Source organism: Athene noctua, chromosome 1, assembly GCF_965140245.1.
Source record: "Athene noctua chromosome 1, bAthNoc1.hap1.1, whole genome shotgun sequence".
NCBI classification, from domain to species: Eukaryota; Metazoa; Chordata; class Aves; order Strigiformes; family Strigidae; genus Athene; species Athene noctua.
In genome coordinates this window covers 108,950,484-108,971,538 of record NC_134037.1, presented here as the reverse complement: position 1 = coordinate 108,971,538, position 21,055 = coordinate 108,950,484, and the positions used below count along the sequence as shown (strand labels likewise).

The 21,055-nt window shown below is 41.5% G+C and overlaps 1 protein-coding gene across 1 annotated transcript in view; it reads right to left on the bottom strand.

Annotated features, from left to right (window-relative positions):
* CNIH3 (cornichon family AMPA receptor auxiliary protein 3) overlaps positions 1-17,199 on the bottom strand; it is a 51,851-nt gene extending 34,652 nt beyond the window's left edge. Inside the window, exon 1 of the mRNA XM_074926381.1 lies at positions 16,922-17,199. Within this exon, the coding sequence (XP_074782482.1) occupies positions 16,922-17,002 (81 nt within the window). The 5' untranslated portion in view covers positions 17,003-17,199. The remainder of the gene's footprint in view (positions 1-16,921) is intronic.
* Between the last annotated feature and the right edge of the window lie 3,856 nt (positions 17,200-21,055).

Here is a 21,055-nt window from a genome sequence, read left to right as displayed (position 1 = left end):
ACTTCAATATCCCTTATTTGAAAAGATAACCCAAAGATGCACTAAAATCTGCTTCTTTAGACTCAGATTCAGGGGAATGGAGTTAGAAAGCCCTGTAGGCCAAATACCTACAACATTTGTGTGGGTTTGTACTTCAGATAAGGAAACTATTAATAGAGTTAATAAATATTGCCTGCCTGGTTCACATCACAAGCTTTCAGAATACAGTCTTAGCTCCCAATGACATGCATAAATGACGCATTACCTGTTTCTTTGTAGCAGGCAGAGTACTGAAAAACACGTGGTAGTTTAGACATACGCGCCCTGAAAAAGCACTAGATAAAGTCAAGAAGACAAAAAACATCATTCAGCCTAATGCAATTTACATGGATATATTATACTAACAGGTGAAGTATGCAACTCCATGTTGCATGTTAGTATCAAAGAATAAACCTTTAATCCTTGCCTATCCTCAACAATGTTCCTTCCCTCACCCCTTTATTAGACTGTTTGCAACTGCTTATCTCTGAAACCCAGCAAGTGCTCTGATATTTGTAACAGCACTTCCCCATTAGCCAGATGGGTGTATCAGTCAGTGTCTCAATGTTATCTCATATTTAGTCCCATGCCTTTCTCCATATGATGTCAGCTACAAACCTGCTTGGTATTTCAAGTTGCCATATTGGGGCACATTTGCATCCTGATTATATTTAAAGTGAGGCTTAAATCCCTCTGGAAGTTGCAGTTACATGATCAATGAAGCAAGGACAGGACATAAAGCAAAATAATTTAGAGTGATCTTTACACTGTCAAGTATAATTCTAGTGGAAATCGCCCCTCCTGACTTTCTGTTAGCATGAAGAGGTCTTCTCTATTAGAGAGTGATAGACAGCAGTTGCTTAGAAAGATTATTCAGAATTGCACGAATGGATGTGCAACCTGCCTCAAAAGCCAGAAAATGTTATCTTTTTTATTGTATTTTATTCCTTATCTGTATCTTTTTGTTAAACATCTCCTATTAAAAAAGAAAAAAAGGCTCAGATCTTGGTTTTCATCATACCTGCTCAAGTAACTTGGTAGCTTCCCAGACCAGTGCATCTGAAATGCTGGTTTTGATGAGAATCACAGAAGAAAGTGGGGTGAAAGGTATTCCTTTCTCCTCTTATCACTCTCCAATGTATTTACTTCTCTAAATATTACACTTACTAATTCACCACATATTAATAAAAGTAAACAACAATAACTAGCAATGCCTTGCAGTTATAAATCTCCCTTCAAAGCAGTTAAGGTCTTCACAAATTCAAGGAAAATACTGTTTCCATTTTTTATACATGGGGAAAAATGAAGCTCAGAGAAATTAAATGATTTACAGAATCAGTGGCAGAACCAAAGCCTCTGGATTGCTGCACCATGTAAAACGTAGGGGAAACAAAGAATACTGTCAGTAGACTAATAACATATGAGAAGTGAAACTATGCATTTCTGTCTCATTATTGTACTGTTGTTCATCTCTAGAGCAGAGCATTGCTTTAAGCAGTGCCTTTGGATTAAGATTGCAAATGGTTTTAAATCACTCAAGGGTAGAAAATTGTTCTATTTGTCAGATTTCACACTAACAATTGCATGGCATTTCCTTGCTCTACTTAACTTGAATTTCATATGCTGCCAACTACTAAACAACTCTCCACACAGAAATCTGAACACATTGCTAATGCAAAGCGAGCTCCTGTGGCTCCATCCAGGGATGCCCAAACATACACCTGAGCATCTCCATCTTTTTATTGAAGTTGGATGTTACATTTAGGCCAACATGATTTAAACTTTTTAGGCTCTAACTGGAAGCTTAAGCTAGCTTAACAGTCATTAAAATCTTATTGCAATTTCTCAAGTATTTAAGCCAGATCCTAAGTCTTTTTTTCAATAGACACACCAATATGCAAAATTAAGAACGCATAATCTCCATACTGCAAACATGATTCAAAAGGATTTCCTATCTACCTATGGAAATATAGAGGTATAATTATACTACTCTAATTATATATTAATGAAAATCCATAGAGGAGGAATCTCTTGCTGAGAGCACACGTGCACAAACACAGCAGTCTGCACTGGTACAGTTACACCACTGTATTCCCCTGAATAAATAAAAACTATACGAACAGGAAAAAAAAAGAAAAAACAGAAACTCTACAGCTAGACAAAAGGAGTATTGTTGCTTCAGCTACACCAAATCAGATTTTCAAGTCTGCAGAGAGGTGCAAGAGAAACCACTAAGAATAATTATTTGGCAGTCACCTGAAACAGTCCACAGTATTAGCACAAGAATGAAAAACTCCATCCACATTGTGAAAAAGACAGAAATTTATCTTCAGGAATACATCCATACTGTACAGAGCTTTGAGTGATTTGAATGGAAAGTTACCGTCTCCATGAGTTACTGGTTATTACTGCAACATTGCAGACAATAATTTGAAAAAGCAACCTGATTTCTGAATGTAAAGAATTCACTTGTTATTACTTTTGACAAAACCACTAAAAAAACCTCAGCAGCTGCAAAATTCCGTTGCAAACGCAATGTTCCCAAAAGGATGATTTAACAAGCATCTATTGACAGACTTCCACAACAGCTATGAAACGGGCATTTTAAAATAATTTTGTTCAACTGCAAGGAGAAACAGTTTTACTGGCTAACAACAGGATTCTGGACACAGATTTCACTTGCTCACCACAGACATGAAATATGTTCTCCAGTTATCCTGAAACAGAGATGTCAACCCTCTCCTTTGGGAGAGAGACAAATGTTCCCCAAAGGCAGAGTTCAGAGACTACCTGTGCTTGTACCACAACTTTATACCCACTCACTGTCTTCCAGTCTAGACCAGCTGAAACCCAGCCAGGCAAAAATCAGCTGTGCACATATAAACTGCAGTTCATTAAGAGAAGGAAGACAAGTAAGCAAGCTGTGCAGGAGGGATGCTGCTAATATAGCTGTACAGACTCTGCTTCTAAATAGGCTAATAGTTTTGCTCCCTGCAGCTAGAACACATTTCAAAACAGACCTCACGCAGAGGAGGAATTTTTAAGGTAAGTCCAGACTGCCATGATTCCTTCCCACCCCAAAGGATTTCATAATTTTTTTGTCATAATTCTTTCTTTTTCTAAAAAAAAAAAAAAACCAACAAACAAAACCAACACAAAACCCACAACCAACCCTTAGATTACCGCATTAAGTACAGGGAAACAGTTCGGAAAGCAGCAGTATTCTGCTACCCCTCAACTTTTTTTTTAAAGGGACACAAACAGTTGTTACCAAGACTGATGAATACATCACATTGTTCTGAACAGAAAAAAGCTTGCATATACATGGAGATGCATTACTTAAGTTTAATTACATTCAGTGTAGTAGCAACAATTCTTCTGCCTCAGCTGACTCAAAAAATCATGCCTTCTATCTCTCACAAGAGAACCATCAGGCTACTCATTTTTTTGAAACATGGATAACAGTGTCAGTTCCACTGCTGGTATCACGCTACTGTGCAAAAATATACATTTCACTGAAGGGATTACAGAGGCAAGAGACCTACTCTAATTTTTCTGTATAAGAATATAATACAGTGTGAGACCATTCCACTTATCAGGATGCCTGTGTCTGGAGACTCAATAGATCAGTGGTGAAGCTAATGTCAGGGTCTGAATCAAAGGCAGCAGATATGAAGTTGGCACTCCCACACAGTTGTATGCATGCTCTTCTTTCTACCAGTAAAATCTTACAGAGGATTTGACAATGCTTCCCACCAGCCCAAAAGGCCCAAAATCTCTGCACCTTTGTAGGCTATGGGAAATACAGGCTGAATCTCTGCAGCAATAGGGAATCTCCCACACTCCCTGTACTTTTGACACAAGCATGCCGCCAATATTCTGTCCTGCATATGGTCTCCTCCTCCCACATGCAATGGAGATTGTTATGTGGATTCTTTCTAAAACAAACAGTTTTTTCCACTTAGATAACAAGATTAAAACCTTTTCAACATTTCAATATCTAATTGCTTCTGATTTCTTCAGTTCGGCACCAAAACCCCAAGATCAGTTACAGAGCACCAGTGCCAATAAATTGACATGTCGTATCAGGAAAGCTGTCGCTTGTTCGTTATGTATTAACTTGATCTGATAGTCAGGACTGTCTTGAAAAGCAAACAAACAACCTGTTACAGCATGGATTCTCAGCCACAGTCACCCAATCATCAAGCTAAGAAAGGACATCCTAGAAAAGGTCATACAGATTCTTGCACCAGCTTTTTCTTCTGTCCTGGAAAGGATGCAAAGAAAGACCATATCTGCAGATAAACTGAACAAGCAGATGTATAAAGTTCAACCAAAGCTTTACTCCTAGACTTGATCTCTTCAATGGACCAAGAACAAATTACGGGAGTTTGATTTCAAGCTTTACAGCTGAAGTGCTAATCTCAGATTTGTGCCGCTGATTCAGGTAATGGCTAGTGCAGATGAACTGGTTTGCAGACCTCTCAACCAACCAGGGTGAGAAGAAAGTAGTATTATATTCTATCTTTACCCAGGAGAGGCTGAGGAACTTTGATTTCAGCAGAGAGTGCTGCTTTGCCCTTGCTTCCCTTTATACTAAACTCCATACCGACTAAGATAGCACAGTCAGAAATGAAACAACTAAGATGTATTTCTCACTACCTGTATATCACAGATACACTGCTACCGACTTGTACATCTTCTACTGGCATAGGCCAAATTCTTCACTACCCATCTTTTTCCACAACAAACTGGGGACAGGCTAGACATGAGTTGGTAAAAGATCAAATACAAAAGGCTGGCCATATCTGGAAGGTGATAGTCTGGTCACATTGGACCCATAGCAGGTTAATTCTGGCTGGAGGCAATGTAAGTGGCTACCTATAGATGTGAGAGGGTGTATTCTTCTGTCCTTACTTTTCCTCAAACTTGTTTCTACTTGTCTTTTTCTTTTCATCAAACCCACAGTATGGGGGATATGAGGAAAAAGACACAGACACATTAAAGCCACAAAGCTCCACCTTCATAAATTATTCTCAAAATGAACTGAAGCACTTCTTCTATTAGTTAACAGCACAAAGCTGATAATCCCAAAGCTAGGAATAAACAGGATATTTCTGCAGAATAAATTAAGGGAAAGGGTAGTAAACAGATGGGAAAATGTACCAAAATAGATATAACCAGAAAAAATATTTGTTCCAAAGACGGAGGTAAGAGAATGAGATCAAAAGAGAAGATTTTTTTTTAGTATCAGTAACATAAAAGTCATGGATGAGAGATTGACCAGTTGGATAGTGCTGTCTCTAAGCAAGTTTCCAATCTTGTCACCACACCACAATTTATTCTATTCCTGAGTTTTCAAAGATCCCCACATATTCCCACAAGTTATTATTTTGACATTCTTAATTTCTGCTACACTGATATATGCTTGGGAGAATTATTACCTTCTTTTCCTCCACATGCTCCTTACATTGAGTTCTCTTCCATTTCCTCACAGGTTTCACACTGCTGCTGTTACTTCTTTTCCCCTCTTTCGTGTTCTCCATTTCTACTAGCAGTGATTTATGCACATTCACCAAAATCCAGGAAACACATAAAGGCATCTGGGTTCTGTCACTAAAAAAATCTGTTCAGGCATGTCACATATTACACCATACCCACACAGAAGACTCATTACACTGGCTGTCCAAAAATGTCCACCACCTGAATTGAACCACACCTTCTGGATTCAGGCAGCCGCCTCTTCTCAAATAACTGTCTCCCAAACAAGAATTCTGTGTTCTCAATCCTCCCTCTTGTTAGTCCCTTACTCATACACGTCCTCTCATTTGGTCTTTTCTTCACATCTTTCTCCCTGAACTCCTCCCTCCCACAGTCCCATTTCCCCCCTTCCCACACAGCTTTTATTCCCCATTCTTCACTCATCAATGGGCCCCTACCAATGCTGTCTCAGAAAGGAGCCTGCTGTGGGGCAGCAGGCAGAAATGCTGCCAGATCTGTGCTTCCTGCCTCCCAGCATCACAGCAGGAGCCCAGCCAGACCAGAAGAGACAGGACAAGAGAACAGGGACTCTTCTAATGCAGGCGGCATCAGGCAGGGATGACCACGTTCAAGATCTTCCCAAGTTTTCTTTCTTTCCCAGAAAGAGGTCGGGCATATCTTGGAGGAAATAATTCCAAGGCCAAGACACACACAGGTACACAAAACAGTCAATCAGCCACACAACTGCGTTTGCAGGGAAAAGGCAAGGTGAAGTAATACAGCAACAATGCAGCTGTGGTTGCAGAAACAGGGCAAGGGGAAGGGATACAGCAACTAGTAAAAATGATCAAATGTTGAGAGTAAAATAACAGCAGCCCAAAAAGTATCCTCATCTGTCCCCCTGTGTTCTTATGAAACTCCTTAGTTTAATTACAGCAGCATGATTAAGGCTAAGGATACATTTCAGCAAAGCTCCAAACAGGCCTGCCACTTAAATGATCAGCAAGTCAATTTTCTAAAGGATCTGCTAATAGTGTTTATATAATACTGAGGGAAGAACAACTCTGAAGCACACTCAATCAAATTGATCTCAAGGGAGCCTTCATTATACTTGCTTATAAATGCCCATTCTGTGAATGTACAAGGCAGTTTATACTTAGGTGGTGATACAATGTGAACTATTTAGCCAGAACTCATAACACAATAAAATAATAATGCAACAGAAGATTGACTAAACAATCAAACACTTGAAACAGTGACTCACAGCATGAAGATGGCTGGCATTTAAATGCATTCAAAAATCAAATGTCGTTCTATTAAAAACAATGGCGCTTATATCAGTAATGTCTGACACTTGCACAATATCTGTTATCAGAGAACTATAAGGACTATAACTACTCATTCTCACCATTTCAGGGTAGATCTCCTTAATTTTTTAAACTTTGGTTCCTCCAGCAATGTGCTTAGCTTAGACTTCCAGTTGTTTGGGTTTTTTTTTTAATCTATCTCTTATAGCTAGAATATGACATGACCCACAAATGCACAGAAATAGAAAAGGACCCAAAACCAACCCAAAGGTTTTTCATGACCTGTTGCGTTGGTGAGGAGATGCAAGCAGTGCACTATGGGACAACTCAATGAAGGCACTATTTTTTCATCTCCCTTATGTTCTGCTTCATGTGCTCATACTATCAAAACTGGAGCTGTACGTTCAGAACTCCAGCAGTATCTTGCTAAGAAAACCTACTTCCATTGTAAATGTTTTGTGATTTTTCAGTGCCTTCTAATGTAACTTTTCACAATGACATTCCTAAAATAAATCCTTGCTTTATATAGTAATACTTTTTCACTGAGAACTGGAGAAAAACATAAAGACTTCTGTCCTGCTTTCACAAAGTGCATTGACGCTCCTCTGAATTTTTCTGGGCACACAACGAAACACTAAGCAAGAGGAACATGCTGTGTCCCAGAAGAAAAGTTTAGTACTCAGACTGGGGAGATAGAATGGACAGATTACAAGGTGAAAAGTTGGATGTGCCATCAGAATGGTGGTACAGGTAGCAGTCACTGTTTTGAAGTCTGACTGATGCCCAGTTTGGAGCGGTGTTCTGCAGTTATCAATACTGGAGCAAGCCTTGTTTGACATCTTCATCAGTGACTTGGAAGATGAGACACATGAGGCAAGTCTGCAGATGACACCAGACTGGGGAGATCAGCTGACATACTGGAGGGCATGGCTGCCATTCAGTGCAGCCTTGTCAAGCTGGAGGAATCAGCCACTGAAAGCCTCATGATGGTCAACCAAGACAAGGGCAAAGTCCTGCATCTGGGATAGACTATCCACATGCAACACTGCAGTCTGGGAGCAATCCAGAAGAAAAGGACCTGGACATTCTGGTGGACAAAAGTTTAGAGCACATGACATACAAGGAGAGACTGAGGGAAGCGGGTTTGGCTCTGACAGGATCTTATTACTGCGTTCAGTTTCCTGGGGCAGATTAGACAGCAGCCAGCAAAAAGCTTTTCTCAGGGGCATGCACCAAGAGAACGAGAGAAAAAAGCCAGAAGTTACACCCACAGAAATTGCAGCTGTGTGTAAGAAAAGAATGTTCACAGTGAGAGGAGTGAAGTACTGGAACAGGTTCCCAGAGAGGCTGTGAACTCTCCACCCATGGAGAGTTCATAAGTCATCTGGACATGCCCTGAGCAGACTGATCTAACTTTGAAATTAGGTCCGCCTTGAAGAAGAGATTTGACTAGATGATTTCCTAAGTCCCTTCCAATCAATATTATTCTAAGAACTTTTTATTATTTCTTTTAACAACAACTGGATCTTTCTGAAGTTTTAATCATTATTAAGAAACATAGGAACTATTCTATCAATAAAATTGCATCTTGCTCTCTGCACAGCATCATGGTCATAAATTTAATCTTTTTCATGGGAGTTGCCAACTGTGAAACACTAGAAGTTGATCCAGTAAACCAAGTAGTATTTGACATTCTTTTACCTTTACCTCATTAGCTGATTCTGTCCTGTGACTTCAAGTGACTATCTCTTTGTAGAGTAGAATTAATAATAATTCTTACATCTTTCATGTGGGAGAGATAACTTTGTTGCCACAGAAAGTACAAGTCTTTTCCAAGCCACCTGTCATGGTTTGAGCCCAGTGGGCAACTGAGCACCAAGAAGCGGCTTGCTTACTCCTTCCCCCTCCCAGGAATGGGAAAGATAAAATAAAGCAAAAGGCTCAGGAGTCAAGACAAGGACAGGGATGGATGACTCATTCATTACACTCACAGTCAAAAGACAGACTCGTAAGGGAAGAAAAAGAACATCACTAATTCAAACACCACCACCAATACTTAGAGTAGGACAGTGAGAAGTATAACCACATCTTAAAAACAGCTTCTCCCCACCCTTCCATTCTTCCCAGGCTCAGCTTTGCTCCTGATTTCTCTACCTCCCCCCCACCAGTGGCACAAGGGGCAGGGGATGGGGGTTGCAGTCTCGCTGCTCCTTCTGCCTCAAGGAGAGGACTCCTCGCATTCTTCCCCTGCTCCAGTGTGGGGTCTCTCTCACGGGAGACAGTCCTCCACGAACTTTCTCCAACATGAGTCCTTCCCACAGGCTGCAGCTCTTCCTGCGCTCCTCTGGTGTGGGACCCTCCCATGTGTTGCAGTCCTCCCAGTGATGAACTGCAACAGTGGGGGCTTCTTTCCACAGAGTCCCGACCTTCTTCGGTCACAGCCACCTGCTCCAGTGTGGGGTCCTCCACGGGCTGCAGGCAAATCTCTGCTCCTCCAGTGACCTCCATGGGCGGCAGGGAGGTGGCCCTGCCCTCTCACCACGGGCTGCAGTGCGTCTCTGCGCCAGCACTCCTCCTTGCCTCCTCCTTTCTTCCACTGACCTCGGTGTTTGCATAGGTGTCCCCCTTGCAACTTCTCCTCACAACTCCAACTCCTCCTCGCAAGTTCCCCTTCTTAAATACGTTATCACAGAGGTGCAGTGACCATTGCTAACTGGCTCAGCCTTGGCCAGAGGTGGGTCCGACTTGGAGCTGGGGAGCTCCAAGAAGCTTCTCACAGGGGCCATCACTGTAGCCCCCCCCCCCCCACTACCGAACACCCCAACAGACCACCAATCTCTGGAGAGTAAGAGTCTCAGTAACCCCAGCTTATGACTTAAGTGAGACTTAGTTGCATTGACGGGTAGAGTCACCTCTGACTGTCAGCAGCAACACTGATTATTTGGGACAGGGAAGGGATCTTACCCCTGTACTCGGCACTGGCGAGGCCTCACCTCAATTCCTGTGTTCAGTTTTGGGCCCCTCACTACAAAAAGGACATTGAATGACTCGAGCGTGTCCAGAAAAGGGCAACGGAGCTGGTGCAGGGTCTGGAGCACAGGTCGTACGAGGAGCGGCTGAGGGAACTGGGGGTGTTTAGTCTGGAGAAGAGGAGGCTGAGGGGAGACCTCATCGCCCTCTACAGCTCCCTGAAAGGAGGGTGCAGAGAGCTGGGGATGAGTCTCTTAACCAAGTAACAAGCGATAGGACAAGAGGGAATGGCCTCAAGTTGCACCAGGGAAGGTTTAGACTGGATATTGGGAAGCATTTCTTTCCAGAAGGGGTTGTTAGGCGTTGGAATGGGCTGCCCAGGGAGGTGGTGAAGTCCCCATCCCTGGAGGTGTTTAACAGTCGGGTCGACAGCGCTGAGGGATCTGGTGTAGTTGGGAACTGTCAGTGTTAGGTTAATGGTTGGACTAAGTGATCTTCAAGGTCTTTTCTGACCTAGATGATTCTGTGATTCTGTAAGTGAACTGCATGTCCAAGGCGCTGAGGAAGAGAAACAGGTCAAAGAAAGGTCTAGTATCTGCAAGGAGAAGATTCTTATTCTCTGCTGAGCTTCTTCCTCTTTCTGAAAAATATTTTGATAAAAAGGGTATTTATACTGAGGTGGGGAAAGCTACTAAGCCAGAGGTCCAAGGGTTGAATTCAATGTTTTAAGTGTGATTTAATGTAGTAAGTGGTGGCTGAATAAACAAATATATGTAGCAAGAGCTATAATCTCATGCCTCGGACTCAATCTAAGAGTTGTATGTACTCACGGTCTAATAAAATATGACAGCTACATTGCCTCGCTTATTAACAAGCATAGCAGTTTAAAAAAAGCACTAGAAATACATTATTTACCAATTTGGATATAAAATCCCTTCAGGAAACGGACTTTCCAACTAATCTTAAGATGAAAAAAAATACTGGATATATGACAACCAAATAACATTTAAATAGTTCTCTGCACATTTTTGTGGAGGCACAAAACTCCACAGAATAATTTATTTTACACAGATAATGGAGTCACTGTGACTTGTGAAGCATCTGGAATAACAGCCAGTGGCAACCACTCATAATTTAAAACCTTTCTCCAAATAAATCTCATCATGACAGTTCAAGAATATACAGAGATCCAATTTAATCTTTCCACAGCATTTAAGTCTGTGGCAGAGCCCAAAGACTTCGATGATTTTTAAAATTATTTAATCATGACAAGGTAAATAAACTGAAATACACATATTTTCCAAAATATAAAATATAGTTTGCTCCACAGCCTGTGCTGCCTGGCCTAATAACTGTCTGTCAGCATTAATGTGACAAACTTCTGAAAGAAAACTTGTAAGAGAACTGACAAAGCTCTGTTATAGCCAGACCAGTCTGGTTGTGCTCTATCTTTAAAAAGAGTGGAAATACCAGACCCATTCCTTAAACTGTCATGACTATGAAACCTTCAAACACAAAGCGCTTAGCTGCTTAGAGAAGAAAAAATGTTTTCAAGAAATATGTATAACATACAGCAATGGCATTTGTGCTCCGGTTCAAACCTTAATTTGATTTTCTTTTAAATCACATAATTATCCAGTATTCTCAGAGCACTGAATTAATGACTCATTAAAGGACAGCACTGAACTTCCATATCTGGAAGAAAATTCAAGCTTGACCACAAGTCTGTAAGGAAATTACTTTTTCAAGACAGGCTCTAAAGCATTGTAAAGAGGTTAAATTGAGATGACGGGCAGCCTTTACTAAAGAGAAGCACGGGTTCAAGTTTGCTTATGGATCTCTTTACTGGTTTCAGGTAAGACAGATAGCTATCCTCCAAACCAAAGTTACAGAGTGAGACACTTATACACAGCGAACATAGATAGAGTACCACCTAGTTTGCAGCTGAAGTGCTTTGCTCAGCTGAATTTGCTATCAGCCCAAGCTTTAAATGATTCTCTTGTGTACTTTTTATGTATCTTTAAAATTAAGGTTGTACAATTTATCAGAAATTAGGCTAGGAATATTATGAGGAAGCATAAGTGAGCAGATACTGAATATTCCCCAAGTTCCACATATCTAACTCTTGGAGAGCTTCTGAATTTTTTACCGAAGCTACTGCAACTTAAGTACTATAAAATACTGTCCACATCACCAGGACAGCACAGTGACAAATAACAGAAGTGGCAACATCTTATATGTCCATAGCACCTTCTGTCAGAAAGCAAAGGCATTTTAGGAATAGTTGTTAAATAAAATGACATGCAGTACTTGGAGTTTAGTTTTATTACCCACACTTAGTAAATGAGAAAACAAGGCATAGATAATTCAAGCTGTCTGCTAAACATAACACACAAAACCAACAGCAGAAACAGCAGCGAATACAGATTCCAAGGGCTTCTTTCCCTGGTGTTTGGAAAAAAAAAAAAAAAAAAAAAAGCTTTAATTTAAAACTGAAAGTCAATCTTAGCCTGTATTATTACTCTGTTCAGTCCCTGCCTCCCACTGTTTTTAAGTATACCTGTGAACCTCTAACTGGTAAGTCAAGTCAAAGTCATACTAAGGTAGTTTATCAGAATTAAATACTATCCTCACACTTCACAAGAAAAATAAGGGGGTGCGGGGGGGGGGAGAGGGGCGAAGCCTAAAATGAAAAAGCAAAAAAAAAAAAAATTCCACACTCTGCTGCTTTATTCTTATTATACTTGGTTCAAGTAACTGTCACCAATTTCAGCGCACACAATTCTTGTCATGCCAGAGAGCTGTTCCCAGATTCATTTGCATTCACAATCATTTCAGAGTACTTCAGAAAGCATTCTGTTTGGTACAACTTCTCAGGCTGGCACCATCAATTTTTTCACTGGCATGATACTCCTAATACTTTCTGGCAATCCAGAAGTACTACTGGTTATGAAGCAGTTGCACACATTCACAGATATGCTGGGGTATGACTTCAGAAAGAGATGGCCCACCCCAGAAATGCTTTCTTTTAAACAGTAACGTTCATGGTATTTATGAACTGTTTTACTGTGGTATTATAAAACGGAACCCTTTGGAAAGGTCTTTCTTAAAGCTTTCCTTAAAATAACAAATCTCAAAGCAGATCATTTCACCTTAAAAGAGGGAAGGACCCAGATTACCAAAACCAGAGTATTTGAAGAGAATGGGACTTCACACAAGCATGTCACATTTTAAAGTGATGAAAAATAAACCACAATTTGGTCAACTTCAGTCAACTTCACTTCAGACACAACTCAGTGGAGCTACACTAGAAATGAATGTGGTATGCCAAATCTCCTTGGGAGTTCAGACAGGCTTAGCTCAGTTAAATGTTAACAGGAAGCTGAATCTTAGTCTAAGACAGTTTAGAAATGGAGTAAAAATGATTAGTAAAAAGCTGTTTATAAAGAAGAATAATAGCTGAGGACAGCAAAACAAAGTCTCTGCGATTGTTAGTAAGAAGACCGTACACCCTGTTCTTGAGTTTATTACATGATCAGGTGAGGATATAAAATTATGTAGTTAAGTAGACCAAATTCTACTGTTAGTTGTACCATGCAACCGCACCAAAATATGCTCAGCTGCATTAGTCCAAATGAGAGGACACCTTGGCCAAAACACATTTAGATGATACCTCAGCTAGTAAAGCAAGCAGAGCACTACTGTAACTGCATTTCTGCAACAAGAGTCACATGCAGTACATACTCAAATCAACTGTACTGAGGTATCTCTGTGTATTCCTTTTCCCCCCCCCCAAGATATTCACTCGCTAAAGTTTGCTCAAGATTTTGATGCTCGCTAGCTTCATCTGAAGACAGTCTCATTTAGCTGATACCCGTTCAGCTAATATGGCTGCAAATATAGCAAACTTTACCAAACTGTTTACTTACGAGAATTCAAATTCAAGGAACAGTTTTAGGCCACATATGGAAAAGTTTTCCTGAATTTTGAAAGGACTTATTCATAGTGTTAGATAAAGTTTACTCTGAACAACAAAAGAGTTGTTTAAAACAGTCTATATCATTCTGTAATGGGAATGTAAGGTTTTATTAAATTCTAGAGGCTAGCTAGAAGAAACTAAGCATAAAGGTCACCATCCTCTACTAAATTCTCCAGTAGTCTTCCACAACAGTGACATGAAAACATCCACTTCTGTATGATGTTTCTGATACCATGTTATTACAGATAGAGGTAATGTGGTCATTAAACCTAAATGCTTAAAAAATTCCCACACCACAGAGAGTGGTATTGGTACTATGTAGTACATGGAGAATTCAATTTTTCAGTTGTTTTCTTTCATTTAATATGTATGAGTGAAATTCCAGGAATAACACATTAAGATAAATATTGTGCATAGTTTAAACAAATGTTTCGGATAGTATCTAATATGGGTTTTCGGGGTTTTTTAATCATGGCTGACACCACTGGTAACCTATGTAAGAAGATAACTCAGAGGTAGGAAAAAAAAAATTCATATTCCAGATGTCTGAAGGAGTTTCTGTATTTTAGTCACAATTCCCTTAAAGTATTCTGACCAGCTTCTGTCTGCCCCATAGAGTACAGAGCACAAGAATGTATAGAATGGCATCAGAAAAGCAGTTTCCAAAAATAAAAATCCTCATTTTACTCTCTTCATTTTGGTTTCACAGTTTTTATTGAACCTATTACATCAATATTAATGACAATTATAATTCATCTGACTTCCCAGCAGGAAGAAAATGAGAATTTATTTGATCCACTGTTAATTCATTCCAGATAACTGCCCAAACCTCAGCCAGCTTCAGGTTAGAACAATATCAAGTCCAAATGCTACAGTTTTTTCTTGCCTTTAAAATAATTTACAAAATATAGTTTTCATTCAGTCTTAGAACCTCAGGAATCTTTCAAAGTGATGAGACTCTCATATTAATCAACAATTTATTCTTAGTAACCAAATGTGGGCTTTTTAAAAAATAACACTTTAAAATGCCCTTTAACAGGAAAATATTATTATTGAAATTCTCCACTGCCCTTATGAGACCCTATTTAAAATGTATCTACTGTCCCTTACAGTATATTACCGTGAAAAAAAATCAGGTCACTGGGAAGGAGTGGGAGTTTTGTTTCTTGTGAAGATTTTCACAAGATGTTTAAGGTAAAAGAAACTCTTATGACTCAATACAGAAGCTACGTGTTAGACTACATTTTAGAAGAAATAAGAAACCAGACTGTAACCATTCTTACAGAAATGATAATAAAAATCCTTGTGTTTTGTACATGTGGGTAACAGGTATGCTTAAAAGTTTATTCTGGAAGGGTGTGAAATCTGTTATTCTATGGGCCTTCACAAACCATGTATTTTAATAGAATTTTTATTTATTTATAAGAAAAGACAGTATCGATTCTTGCTCTGTTACAACAGAACAGCATTTCCAGCCATTTTAAATTTCAATCCCTCAACAATTTTTCAACAGATGTAAGAAACATGCACCATAAACATAAGCCCATTGACAAAAGGTTTCCTTTCCTAGTTGCCTCTTACAGAACTCTAGAACTAATGGATTGCTCTCCACGAGTTTACAGACTGAAAGTTAAAAAATGTTTCACTAAGAATAAATTTGCAGTAACTACACTGATTCACGGATGAATAATTTGCCATATTTGCTAGAAGTACTATATGTCTTCAGACAACAACAACTACAGTCCAGGAAAAGATGACACAGTAACAGGCTTCAAAGATATAAAAAAATCATTTAAAATGTGATAGTAATGAAGAAAATAACTTTTTAATTTGTAGTAAGAGATTCAGAGTAGAATACTTTTAACTATAAATTCTTTGAAGAAGCTGCAGAATTCTCACTTTCGGGGACCTAAAGGTTTGGGGAAGAGCAAGGGAAAAAACATGAGTAATCATCTAAATTTTACTACTCCTTTTTTTCAGAGAACAAGAGTGCAGTGGTTGACTGCTAGAGAGACGTTTTTCAGACTTGCAGTACTTGACATCACTACAGTACTTGGCACTACCATCACCCCTTCATGGTTTCATGAAGAAAAAACTTGTAACTGCACCATTAAGAGTTCAAAATAACTGGTTTTCAAAGAATTCTCGTAACAGAGTGATCTCTTTCATACTTCTAATATGCTTACATACAACTGAGCTAGCAGCTTTGCTCTCGTTTCAGTAAAAAGAAATTCTGTACCTGCCTTGTATGTTAGTCAAAAGAGGGTTTTTTTAATCTTATCTGTAGAGGCATTCGTGAGACTTGCTCTATTTTTCAACTTAACCTATTCCATCCTGAATGTTTATGGCATGAAGTTATTTGTGTAGGACACACGTAAATAATACCAAAATATGTAACCGTTTAAAAGGATTGCAAGTTATGCGCAAGAATAATTTCACTCCTGCGGAAATTAACACCTTGCGAGCTACATGCTTACACGTACCCCAGTCACCCAGCGTCCAGTAAGGAACGAGCCACCACCACTTTCGAGTGACATCAGTGAAGGTGGACTCCAGCATCCAGTTCACGTGCTAGAAGGATGGGGAAGCTTCAAATTCCAACCCGACTTTTTAAAAAGTTCTTAACGTAGTAATTTACTGAAGGGAAAACAACCTAACTGCTTCATCGGCTGCGGGGCGGTTTCTCCCTCACAAGGCTCTATCCTCGGGCAAGGAGGGCGGCTGTTCTTACCTCGACGAGCTCCGGCTTTAGCACAGCCCCTGCTCGAGGCGTTCCTGCCCGAACCAGCCGCGCAGGGGGTCCCGTCCCCACACGGACAGCGCCGGGGCGGCGGCCGGGCTGCAGGCGCTTCCCAGAGCCGCGGGCGGCCGCCTACGGCTTTATAAGCTTTGGCCGAAGCACTGCCGGTGGTCTTTACGCTGGTAAAAACTTCATAAATACAGTAACGCACGCGGAGGTTTCACGGCGCGGTCCGCTCGGCCGCGGGGGGCTTCGCCTCGGCTCCCCGGGCGCCGGGCGGGCTGCCCGCCCCAGCCCCAGCCCCGCCGCCCCTCTCCCCGCACGGCACGACCCCCCTCAACGGTCCGTGTGTTCCCGCCGGGGCTGGAGCCGTTTTTAATGGTCTCCGCGGGCGGCGGAGGGGTCGGGGGGGACCGGGGTACTCACATGCCAGATGGCGAAGAAGATGAGGGCGGCGCAGAGGACGAGCGAGAGCATGTAGCAGAAGGCGGCGAAGGTGAAGGCCATAGCGGGGAGAGCCCTCCGCGCCGCCCGCCGCCGCCCGCGGAGGGTCCCGGCGGACGACCGAGAGAAAGAACAGCGACCCCCGAAATCCCGGCGGGGTGACTGGCCGCCCTCGGGGCGGAGGGGACTGTCACCGGCAGAGCCGGGACGGGCAGGGAGCGGGGACGGGCGGCCGCCGCGCCGCGCCCCTCACAGCCGAGCCCGCCCCGACCCCCGCAGCGCCGGCAGCCTCTGGGCTGCCCGCCCCGGCCCGGCCCCGCCGCCGCCGCCGCTCTCCCCTCCCCGGTGGGGCGCGGCGGTGGGCGGCCCCGCCGCCAGGGCGCCCCCGAGGGGCGAGTCCCCGCGGCGGGGGCTCGGTGGCGGCGGGGTCCTGCCGCCGCTCGGGCAGCGCCCGCCGTCACGGCCGCGTGTTCCTGACCGAAATCGTGGATCGCGGCAGCGCGAGACGAACGAGCATCAGTTTAGGCCGAATCCTGAGAAGACAGTTATATGCCTAAACTTGAAGTGGTTTGGGTTCCTCGGGTTTTTTTGGTTTTGGTTTTGTTTTTTTTTTTCTTTTTAAATTATTTTTCCATTTTAGGATCAGGGAAAGGGGGTGAGGCGTGCCCGGGCGCCTGGGCCCGGCCGAGGCGGGAGCGCGGTCGGCGGAGGCCGGGGCGGCGGCCCGGGCGTCACCCAGGCGGCGGGGGGAGGCGGAGGGCAGGAGAGGGGGCACAAGCCGAGCCCTGGAGCTGATGAACCGGGACGGAGTAGCTCGGCAAAGTGGGATCAGCTCGACCTTTCCCGCTAGATGAAGGTATTTACCGATAAATAAAGACAAACCTTGCTTAAATGCCAGAAATCGGGAGAGTGCGCTCGATGACTTTCAGGTAGAGGCAATAAGCGAGTTGCTGAAGCACGTATTTAGAAGAAGGAAGGGGAAGCACCTGCCGTCTTACCTTGGCTTTAACTACGTCTCCAGACATGACTTAAGCATTTCGGTAGATCTGCTTTAGATTTACCATCAAAAGTTCTTCCACCTCCTTGGAGCCCATCAGCTGACACAATACGGCAGGTTGGTAAGCATAAACTTTTCAGGAGGAAACACCACAAAACCACCAGAAGTCTCATTTAGAAATATTCTGAAAACGATGGATGAAAGCTATATATTTGAAATATCCTTACAAAACTTAAAAATAATTCCAGTTCGCAGCATTTTTTCTATCCTTTTATGGGTGGAAGGGGGTTCGGTAACAAAACTATTTAGAAATTTGCCAGTGGTCACCTGTGAAAAGTCAGAATTCATGGTACAAGAGATAGCAATTCCATCAAAGCCAAGTTCAGTACTGGCTTTCTAAGTTTACAATATATTTTTGTTTAAAGCTATGGTGTATTATTTTTTAATATAATATTCACTTTTACCCCGAGGAAAGGGTGCTGATTTGAAAAAAGAGTCAAGGCCAGTAATTAATAAATCAATCAGGAATAAACTGGTGGATGTAAATTTTTATAATCGAGCCACTCCAGACTGTACATGTGATTTGATGCTTTAATTAAGAAGGACAGAAGACGGCAAATAGTAATGAGCTTTTCTGTCATACAGGGATGCAGTAAACGCGTTGTAATTCTCTGACCTTTTAATTCTTTTGTATCTGAAATCCTGCAGAGCATATGCTTGCAAAAGTAAATGATTTATTCATAACCACACATTTTGAAAAGAGCTCTAAATGAGGTACAGAAGTCATCCTTGGATTGATTTATTTTCTTTTATTTTGCCACAGTTACTTTCATATCTGGATATATATTACCTATGTTAAGATTCAACACAGAAAAACTGATGCTTCCAAGAAAACCAAAACATTTCTTTCTGGAGCACTTATATGTATACACACACACACATATATATATATGCATATCTCTAAAAATATAAATACACTCTAGGTATCATAAAAGACAGAAGTGGAAACAACCATTACATCTCAGTTTAGGACTACACCCCAAGGTAAATATTCTCCTGTTTTTCACTGTCTCTCATCTTCATTTACATTCCAGCTATGTATTTGGAACTTTTCAGTGAATACACAGACAAAATATTTGTTTCTCATTTTGCAAGGAGACAGTTGCACAGCTCAACACTTCCAAGATCATGCAGTCTTTCCTCATGTGGATTTTGAAACATATATTGCCCATTAGCCATATTTCTAGTCATTTTTCATTGCTAGTGGCTGACTAATTACAAAAGTTTCTGTTATACAGTGAAAGGAAAACCCACCAAGATGCATTAGGACATTTTTGTCCTGCTGTCTTCTTATATTATACCATGAGGATACCTTAAGAATTCTGAGATATTTAAGTGATGGAGAGTGGTGCAAAGATTTACCCTTCACTCAGTACATCTCTGTGATTTGTCTGGGTAATCACTCAGAAGTCTTCCTTATCTCACCTCGTTACAGACTCATTACAGCTCTCTGTGGCATGAGGACCTCGCAGCAGGGAGCCGTTCCTTTGTCATTTCTGAATGAGACTTCTGCAGACCACGGCATCTGAGGCAAAGGGTGAAAATAATATGGATGTGTCTGACCCCTTCCTCACTGGTTTAAGCCTCTGTGAACACAACAGGAACATCAGTCTGTCCATTAGCTCCCCATCCACTTCTAAGGTCTTGGTCCTAACCTTCAAATAAATTGATGGATCTGATCCTAGCTGCATGAGAAATTACAGTCCAGCACCCAGCTGAGCTCCTTTGAAATAATGCCTATCACAGAGGCCAGAAAGGAGGGTATGGGAGCTGAGTTGATAATGCTGAAGGGGTCTGGCACATCAGACAGAGTATAACCACCTCTAGAAAAAACCTGTTGCTTTCAAAACTGCTATTTTAACACTCCTTTCCCCAAAATAAACAAAATGACATCCACACGTTAAGACACACCTGGGTTTCTTTTCCATTATTAGAGATGAAAGGCTCAGAGGTTCTGCAGCAGTCCATTAGGAAATGCAGTAATCCTTGCTCTCTGGTGTTCAGTGACTGGTGTTAGCAGCCACAGTCTCAGATTTAGCACCTCATCTTTCATTTTGCTTTCTTCAAAATTTCACAAATGCTTGTGTCCAGGTCGTGCTCCAGGTCGTGTACTCCCAGTCTGTCCCCAGAAAGGACTGCAGCTCTCACCCTGTGGCACACACCTGTAACCTGGGCATGCAGCAGCAAAAAATATTCAGAAAGCTGTAGCATGGAGATTAAATTCATACCAGGTAGAAAGTCAGTAAGAAATTGAAAGTATATTCATGTTCAGATTGATTAAAAAATGGTATTCTCTCATCTTTAACCAGAGGCTATTTCTTTTAAATATATTTGCTGATGGGTCACACAAGGTACTTCAAGTTTAACAATGCTTCCTAGCACAGGTTTTTACATGAACTGCTTTTGTAGGCTGTATTCCACAATACACACAAACTGATCATGACTCTGTGTTTGTAAAACCTTCAGAGAAAGGGTTCTTACAAAAGACAGTAAGGGTCCTTGTTTTGCTTAAGCAGATTAAATTTTGGAATGCTATGGCTATCACTGAAGCATATTCTGTAGTTTGTGTTTGGTGTTTGTAAACAGAAAGTATTTGTCTTTACCATGCATATTTATTGGAAAATAGGACTGCAGGTTCCCAAAGGAATTCGAGAATCAAGCAGACCTTTTTTTTGCAGTACAGACTGATCCCAATTTCATACAGAGTCATCACAATAGATGGTGGTTCTGCTTTTGTATAACCAGTACTGAGATGCCGATTCTCAGGGCTATCACTCTGCAAATATTATCATAGGTCAAAGCACAAACAGAGAGGATTTGGGATTTTTTACTTAACGATGGCTTTTTACTTTGTGAGGACCTCTATGAAGGAACCATAAAAATTCAGTCACTAGATAACTAATAACAAAGAAGCGCATCTGGTGAGCAGCAGGCAACCCTCAAAACCAAATGACATCCAATGTTCCTATATACGTTGTGAAAACAGATTTAGTAGATTTATGAGTTCAGGATGTCCTTACACTAGCAGGTCTTGGAGCACTTGATTTTATATGAAATGA